Source organism: Trachinotus anak, unplaced genomic scaffold (assembly GCF_046630095.1).
Source record: "Trachinotus anak isolate AG129_WGS33_773 ecotype Australia unplaced genomic scaffold, CSIRO_AGI_Tana_v1 ptg000011l, whole genome shotgun sequence".
Taxonomy (NCBI): domain Eukaryota; kingdom Metazoa; phylum Chordata; class Actinopteri; order Carangiformes; family Carangidae; genus Trachinotus; species Trachinotus anak.
Window position 1 is genome coordinate 20293990 of NW_027273862.1, and position 9310 is coordinate 20303299.

At 42.6% G+C, this 9310-nt stretch overlaps 1 protein-coding gene across 1 annotated transcript; it reads left to right on the plus strand.

Annotated features, from left to right (window-relative positions):
• The first annotated feature begins 493 nt into the window (after positions 1–493).
• Positions 494–3871, plus strand: pou4f1 (POU class 4 homeobox 1). The gene is made up of 2 exons (XM_071489558.1): positions 494–1186; positions 1615–3871. Exons 1-2 carry the CDS (start codon positions 1064–1066, stop codon positions 2599–2601), a joined length of 1110 nt encoding a protein of 369 aa, XP_071345659.1. The 5' UTR covers positions 494–1063; the 3' UTR covers positions 2602–3871.
• The last annotated feature ends 5439 nt before the right edge of the window (positions 3872–9310 follow it).

Sequence of the window (9310 nt, forward strand, 5' to 3'; positions counted from 1 at the left end):
CTCACGCACAGTCATTCCGTTGCAGCAGAGAGCGCCTTATTTATTATGCAAATTTAACGATATCATGTATATTTCACATACCTCTAATCGCTGCATGAAATTTTAATTGCGTAACCGTTGTGGTTTGAATAAATGAAGTGTTAATTCATTGGGATTAATTAATTTAGGTAAAGACTGTGTACAGGGTTACGCCGGTGTATTAAATCAATTTGTTTAGTGCTCATCTGGCGATGATGGTCTTTAATGACAAGGAGGCCGCCTCATTACTTCCAAGGGTTAAGATGAGAGAGTGGGCCAAGAACAGAGCCAAATGGCAAACCGTGTAACCATCGCTTCAAATATTTGGCGCGGGTGTGAACAACTGATAGAATCAATAAATATAAATGTAATAGTTATTTCCACCTTGATGCCTCCATACAATGCTGCTTTTCTGTTTCCCTGATTACACATATATGCAAATCGAATGCTCACTAATATTTTTTTTTTGGACACATTTCCCCTAATAATTCCCTTGGAAAACGATTTCCTGAAAATAAGATGGATAAAGTCCAGTCTTAACATGGATCACTGCAAAAATAAACAGCGTTGAGTCAATGGTTTGTGGGCTTTAAGTCAGGAATTAGGCCGAAAGACATTGGGACAGGCGCAGTTCTGTGGCAGGATGGAGAGGAGTGAGCCCTTAAAAACGCAGGCGTCTAGTCTCCAGATGTTCCAGCCTGCCCTGTGAGCAGTTTTTATTTGTCAGCCTGTTCACTATTCTGGCAGTTTATGTCTCGCGAGAGCAGCCGAGCAGGGGCTTGACGAGATCTGAGGCGCTCAGGTGTAAGAGCCTCTCTCATCCCCAGCAGTGGGAAACAGTAGACAGATAAGTGCGTCTGAGAGACTGCAGGCATCTCTGTGATCTCCGGGCTCAAGGCTGCACTCGGCGCACTACACAGCGGACTGCACTGCATCATTACCGGAGAGGCAGAGGATCACTGTGTATCTATGACTATTTTCCAGCTCTTGTAGCCGCTTCCCCCCTCTTCTTTCCCGTGCACTTTAATTGGAGAAGCTCGCCAAGATGATGTCCATGAACAGCAAACAGCCGCACTTCGCCATGCATCCCTCTTTACCCGAGCACAAGTACACCACCCTGCATTCCAGCTCGGAAGCTATAAGGAGAGCCTGTCTACAAACTCCACAGGTAAATGATCCCCCCCCAAAACTTCGACTTTGTCCTTTTTCGTGCTTAGGCTGCATGTAGCGCTGAAAGCTGTCTGTGCGTAATAACAAGGGCTGCTCCAAGGCACATTCAGCCAAGACGCGCACTTAATGTTTTTTTCATGTATTTCCACGGCAATCACCCGAAGAGTCTGTGATCTTCTTGAAAGCATGCTCACGCAAAGCCCGGCTTTACTGCTTTTGTATTAATTTTTATGACTTGCCGCTTCTGAAGGAATACTCCGGCTGTGTTATGTGTTGCCAAAAGTCCCGACTGACAGATACATTTATTTATGCTTTTTCCTTTTTTTCTGCCGCCTTCCTTTCTTCTCCACATCTTTTCCGTTTTCTCACCCATTTCGCACCCTGTCCCTTCTCCCGCCCTCTCCTTTTTAATTTTCGCCCTTGCAGCTACAGAGCAACATATTTGCAAGCCTGGATGAGACCCTGCTGGCCCGGGCTGAGGCTTTGGCAGCTGTGGACATCGCCGTGTCCCAGGGCAAGACGCATCCGTTCAAACCCGACGCCACCTACCACACGATGAGCACCGTGCCGTGCTCGTCGACATCCACTGTGCCGCTGGCCCATCACCACCATCACCATCATCACCACCACCATCAGAACCTGGAGCCCCCGGACATCATGGACCACATCAGCTCGCCGTCCCTCACCCTTATGTCCAGCGCGCACGACGGGGCCGGCGGAGGAGGTGGCGGAGGCGGTGGAGGTGGCGGCGGAGGGCTCATCTCCACCTCCTCTGCCCACCCGCACTCTCACATGCACGGCTTGAGTCACCTCTCCCACCAGGCTATGAGCATGAACTCGCCTCTCACCCACCACGGGCTCTTACCGGGCCATCACGGGGGGAGTCAAGGCGGCCCAGGGCTCACTAACACCGGACTCCCCTCAATCAATGACTCGGACACAGACCCAAGGGAGCTGGAGGCTTTCGCGGAGCGCTTCAAGCAGCGGAGGATCAAGCTGGGAGTGACCCAGGCGGACGTGGGTGGCGCTCTGGCTAATCTCAAAATCCCCGGCGTGGGATCACTGAGCCAAAGTACAATTTGTCGATTCGAGTCGTTAACTCTCTCCCACAACAACATGATTGCGCTCAAACCTATTCTCCAGGCCTGGCTGGAGGAGGCCGAGGGGGCCCAGAGGGAGAAAATGAGCAAACCTGACATTTTCAACGGAGGGGAAAAGAAACGCAAGAGGACCTCGATAGCGGCCCCAGAAAAGAGGTCTTTGGAGGCTTACTTCGCCGTACAGCCTCGGCCGTCGTCCGAGAAAATAGCAGCTATAGCTGAAAAGTTGGACCTGAAAAAAAATGTGGTGCGAGTGTGGTTTTGTAACCAAAGACAGAAGCAGAAGAGGTTGAAATTTTCCGCGGCTCACTGATGGGCAAAGAAAAGGAAAACAAAACAACAACAAAAAAAAAAACTAAAAAAAAAGTTGTGTGACTGAATTTGGGGACCAAGGACACTAAGACACCATTTTCAGTCTTTTGTCTCCAGCGATTTTACACGTTGGTGCACAGTGGGCTTTAGATACCCATTTTACGAGGCTTCATATAACTTGTTTATTTTTCACGTTATCGGTGAATGTGAAGTATGCAAATAACAGATTACACAAATTTCGCTCAGTTGTTTCGAGGGAAAAGTTTAGCGACGTCGACATTGCCTTTTAAAACACGTGGAAAGAGGTAATTTGCTTGATACTATAGCGAGTTATTTTCTCCTAATAGGCCTATTATTTGAAGTATAGCCATTTACGAATTACCTCATTGATTGTTGAACTGTGTTCTTGGTTTTGATTTTTGTCGTTGTTGGTATAGAAATAATTCATGACTCTGTTCATTTATTCATCTGTTCATTTATTCTTCTTTGGAGGCTGCTATAAACTCAAATTTAGTTGCAAACTTTTATGGCTAAAGGGAAAAAAAAAATGTTTAGGCCTGCATGAAAATCTAATTCACGGGCAGTAATTTAGCCTCTATAGGCTGTCACATCTATAGATATATTTATTTTGAATTTGCACAAAAGACCCTTTAGGTTTATAGATCAGTTATGTCGAAATGGTTTTGTATATACAGACTTCACTTTATCACTTATCAGAGGTGAGCTCCTGTCTGTTGGAGATAAATTATAGGCTCTATCGACACCATTGGCATCACAAGGAAAAGTTTCAGACAAGAGTCAGAGAGCACGGTGAAAAAAAACAAAAAACAAACAAAAAAAAAAACCAAACAAAAAAAAAAAAACAAACTAAATTTCCTGTCATGTGTTTCAGTTTGCAGTGCAAACACTCTATGCATTGGAAAAAGAATCACTGCGTACAGTAGGGCTGTCTACTGGCAAACCTTATTTTGTGGATGGTGTAAGTCACTGTTAAATGCCTGTTTTCACATGAAGATCACCACGTTGTTTGTCGTGTTAACTGTTACGGAAACGTTGTGTAAGTAATATTTTACTTTGTGCACAAGTATGTTTACAAAAACTGCGGCGACGTGTGCATCGTTGAAAATGTCCCACTGTCTCCTCCCCTCTCTCACCACTTTCTCCACTCTCCTCTGTTGTCCTCTTACTTTCATTGGTACTGTTCATCCTGTAAGCCAAATCCAACAGGGAGGTGTGTTCCAGCAATCTTCTAATAAATCGAAGAAAGAAAAGTATGCTTTTCTGGTTGTGATTGGGCCGACACTCAACGTGATCATGAAGGTTTGAATGTAAATGTTGGTGTGATGGTTTTTATAGTGGCCAGAGCTCTATATGAAATGAGACGTCATTTCGTTTGAGATTTTTTGTATCTTTTTTTTTTTTTTTTTTTTTTACGTTTTCTCTTGGATTTGCACCCTCGAGTAAACACGGTCATTAATGGAAATGATACTTGGATGTCTTCAAAGTTTGTCAAATTTCTGACCAAGAAAATTTGCCAATAATTTGGGAGCATGAAGCCCAGATTCAAACCATATGACTGTAAAGGACTGTCAGGATTTTCCCTGTTATGTTTTCATACATTTTTATTGTAATATATAAAAACGTAACAATAATTATAATAATAATGATAATAATGGAATAAACCTTTGTTATTTTTTTTTTTTTTACTTTAGGTTAATTACTCTGAAAAGCACAATTTATTATAAGCATAATTAATTATAATTAGTGCCTAAAATAGGTAACTGATTGTTTGCACTTTTACCGGGTTGAAAGAAGCAGAACAATCAACATTTAATGAAGTTTCACAACAGAGTCAGAATAACTGAGCAGCAACATTAAAGCGGCTCCCCCTGACACCAGAGAGAGAGAGAGGGAGAGAGAGAGAGAGAGAGAGAGAGAGGGAGGAAATTAAGGAATAGAAGAAAAGTGGTTTTGTTTATTTAAAACGGACACTGTGACCTCCACCCTCCTCCAGTTATTTCTATTCACGCTTTACTTTTAGATTTTTTTTTTTTTTTTGGGGGGGGGGGGGGCTTTGCTCACTTTTCGTTGAATTTATAAAAATGCATTTTTAAATGCAGGTGATGCAATATTAATCGGGATCTGCTGATATAAAATGCAATATTTTCAGACAGCTGTCGGGGGTTTGAGGGGAAGCAGGCGGATGAAGGAAGCCGCTGTTACACAGCAGAGAGAGAGAGCTGCTCCTTATTGCTTCTTTTTAGCTCTTGGCTACACGGACAGAAGACAGAGCCATTCCTTAATGTGAGTAAAATATATATATATATTTTTTTGTCTGATTTTAGTCACTTTTTTCAGCAGAAACAGCATCAGTGTTTAGCATAGACCCACAAAGCATAGCATCTTTAGATCCCAGTGTCAGATAGGTCGCTGATCCCTGCACTGAACCGCTTCGCTTTATCCCATGAAGCTCTTAACAAATAAAACCCGTGTATAAAGCTTCATTAGAAAAGGAAGGAATTCTTCTAATGCAGCCCAGCTCCAAGGAAACTCGTTCTCGTTACCCCCGAAAAACGATAGGATTTTTCCCAGATGTTTGATTTCATCGCAGCACAAACTGATGTGGAGAAAACGCCTTGGAGAGAAACTTTTTTTATTATCGTATTCAAGATTTTTAATCGAAAAAAAAAATCAAGATATAACTCTAACTTTTCCACGTGTTCGACGAATTCACTCAGTAAATTCAGAATAGTGGGTGCGCATGTGTGTCTATCTATCTATCTATCTATCTATCTATCTATCTATCTATCTATCTATCTATCTATCTATCTATCTATCTATCTATCTATCTATCTATCTATCTGTCTATCTGTCTATCTGTGTTATTTTAAGTTCAAAGTTTCACCATCCAGCACAGCCCACTGAGAGTAACACAACACCGCTGGCGCAGAACACACTCCACGCGTGGCACCACTCGCACCACATGGCAACGACTCCAGCCCCACGAACAGCTCCGCTGGCGGATTGGAGAGTGATGCATTATTGAAAGCCTATATCAAACAGCTCAGGGGCGCTGTCTCTCTGCGCAGGGGCGCTGGATGAAGTCGGACTGTCTGCCTGCTCAATAGCCTCTAATATGTTAATGGCCGAAGGGGATGCCTGAGGTACCGTCCCCAGCTGCCTCGCCTACCATATGTCAGCCCGTTACGACAGAGTCCTCTATTAATCAGGGGGATATTTCATCAGTAACTTCACCGATATCATAACCCGTAAAGCTCTATCGATAGAGGTGCCGCAGCACCGCCTGACCCAATAGGCACATAGGCATCGTTATTGCCTGGGCCTGAGAGGGCCTTAAACCTATATTTATCTCTGGATCACTTAGGTGACCCCCCCCCCTAAAAATAAATAAATAAATAAATAATAATAAAAAAAAATCACACCCTCCCCACCTCCTCTTGTCCCATGTCTGATGCCCCGTCTGAGCCTCACGACTTTAAATTACAAATTGATCACACAGAACAACAGACGTTTGGTATGACAATTTGTTTTAATGTGTGTTATTTTATGTTTTTTATCATTATTTTGACAATGTTTGCATTATTGTCTTGACTGCATTTATCCCATCACCACCTGGCCTTCCTTCCTTCCTTCCTTCCTTCCTTCCTTCCTTGCATAGGCCGCGGTGGATTAATCATGGAACCTACCAGAGGATCTCATAACTTAATTCCTTCAGGCTACTAGTCGGGGGAGTAATTAATCTATACCGTGGATGTAAATAAAAGGAAATTGGATTCCTGACAGACGAGATGAGAGAGTCTCTGACACCACGTCGCCAAATAATGATTTCAGCACGCCGCGTTTAGATTTACGAGCCCGCGACTTTTCACCGCGGCCGTGAGCGGGAGGGAGAGGGCCTGCCCCCTAATCGCAGCTGTTAGGCGCCCAGGTTAAGATGGATTAGATCATTATGATTACAACACTACAACATCAAGTAGAAAGAAACGGACAGCGTTCATTCACTGCGCCGACATGGCGCAGTCCTTGTTTTCGATAGTTTTACTTTTACAGTATCTTAAAACAAGACAAAAAAAAAAAAAAAAAAAAAAAAAAAAAAAAAAGAGCTCCCATGGAGGGCTCCGTTCATCTAACAACGTGCAGGGAGGTTGGCCTTTGGACGGAAATGTCAAACTGGGGATGCGGATGGGTAGATCCCCCAGATCTGCACTCATTTCCCACTTATATTTGCTCAGTAATCCGCTGTGGCAGCCCTCCATCGCCCGGGACCCGGTTTGAGAGGCGATGCTGTTGACACAGGGGTATATTTCAATCACAGAGGGTTCAGAGTCAGACGAACAACTTATTTGTCTAATAAATCCGTCATTTAGTAAGAAAAATATTTGATCTTGAGGGGCTGACCTCTTGTCATGTAGCTACTGACAGATAAAAAATGGGAATATGCTTGGATATGCAGGTAACCAAAAAAAGCACAGAATAGATTCATATTTGTGTGGGTCACACACACACACACACACACACACACACACACACACACACACACACACACACACACACACACACACAACAAACAGATCAAAATCTGCCAGAAAACATTTTCTTATTGTATCATTTGTTCAAAAACAAAAAATAAAACACCAAAAAGTTTTTTTGTAGGCTAGAGGAGAAATGGAGGATGAAGCAATTTAGCAAACAATGCATTGAAGACATGACTTTTAAAATACTTCCATTCCGTTTCTAAAAATATGAATCTTTGGAGCTAGTGAAGACGAGATTTTGCAAACCTCTGTGCAATTGTTCCACTTGTGGTGGAGAAAATAAATTGAAATCCATTGCAGCTTGGACAGTGCCACATATTTAGGAAAAAAATAAAATGAAATGAGACTATGATAGCCGCTTTAATTGGAGTGCAATCTCATCCAAATGAGCTGGACGGCTGAAGACTGTAGAATGCCAAATTGATGTTTTGTTTTGTACTTTACAGAATTTCATTAAACTAGTCCAGCCCTCCATAGTTGATCAAGGAGTAACTGTTGCGTGCCTCCATAAAGCTGTTCATTCACACCGCTTCAAATGTCCAAACTCACCATCTGTTGCAGTTTTCAAATTTCTCTTTTTTGTTTTTGTTTTTTGCAACTGATCCAGAATGTAGCAGCAATTAGAATCCAGTTTTTACTGTCCCATGTTTCCTATCAAGTCCACTTTAAATTCAAACTTTATGAACACAAATGAACACACATCTGAGATGAAACAGCCTGAAAGCCACCCCACTGCTGCTCTGCAGCTTTATTTAAAAACCTATTTCCTCTCACTCTAGCGAATCTTTACAGGACATTAGTCACTGCCCCTGTGCCAACCAGAGCTACAGGCATCAGTTTGCAACCAGTGAGGACGTCTCATGAGTGATGTGACCTGCTGTTGAGTTTGACTGGAGCAAAAACCTGCATACCTGACCCTAAATGTGACTGCAGAGCCCTGAAATCACTCAGAGGATGTCTGTGATTGCCGGCTGTTTGTGCTTGATGTGATGCTTCACCTTTTGGCACCTGCTGGAGGTAATTCGCAACATCTGGACTAGTCCACTGTGCCACACACAAAAATGAAACAAGCATCAGTCTGTACTGTAAGAGATTTGAACTCTGCAGTCATCAAATTCTATGAAGAGGTATTTAATTTAATCCTAATCAGTCCTTCCTCTGGATGTAAATCCAAAGACATCTACACAACATAGCTGACTGTGCGTGGTCCCTGCACCTTTTGACATCCAAACTGATAAAGTGTAGTGCTAAAACATCAAAACACTTGTCAATGTCTGCACTGGTTTGTCATGCGACGTTTCACCTCATTCAAAAATTACGCCTTGCCAACTAAATGTCACTTTATGCAAAATCTGCCTTATTCCCTTAATGTCATTTATTTCCCATGCCCTGCCTCTTAAGAGCCGCCATGGCCTCGAGGCGTGGTGCTCTTTGAACCCTTGTATTGAACCCATTTCCCTGTCGTCATTACCCGCATGTGCAGCAGGCAGAAGGCTCGCCGTACGAAGAGGGGTGCGTGACCGGAAATAAGGAAAGACAGACACCATATGAGGAGATTCAACTTCAATGTGAAATTCAAGTAAAAGCAAACAGAATTTAAGTTATGGCTCAACCCTTCAGAAGCCCGTCAACAAATATATTGTGTGTTCCTGCAATTTTATGTAATCTAGTGTAAAAAAAAAAAAAAAAAATCTAATATGCCATCATTGATTTATGTATTAATTTTTAATCACATTATATTTACTGTTGCATAAGAAAAATATAAAAAAACAAACAAATGCCGGAGATTAAAGCCCAATTCTTAAGCCACAAGTGCACATGAGAACTGGAAATAATCAAAGTTGTGAGAATCACATTTGTATAAAGTAGCTGCCTGGTCCCACACCTGTTCCCTTGATAAAACAGAAACAGGCTGTTCTTTTCTTTTTTCATCCTCCAGTTTGAACAAATAGAGCTCATCTTGGCTTCTTTAGCTGTCATTTGTGTGCTTTTGATGCCACAAACGCGTAACAACGTTAAGAAATTGTTTGCAACTTCAATGAGTCTCAGAATTGGCGATGACAGGCTGGATTCCTTTTAGATGAGGCACATTTAGTTCAGGTTATGTTCTGCTGTGCTGGGATATTTCATTTAGTAAACCATTCAAAAAACAAA

What these genes read in the sequence shown, in the direction of transcription:
- pou4f1 (XM_071489558.1), top strand. Translation starts at nt 1,064, where the DNA reads ATGATGTCCATGAACAGCAAACAGCCGCACTTCGCCATGCATCCCTCT. An exon ending in CCTGTCTACAAACTCCACAG is followed by an intron (nt 1,187 to 1,614) that starts GTAAATGATCCC and finishes TCGCCCTTGCAG; the next exon opens with CTACAGAGCAACATATTTGC.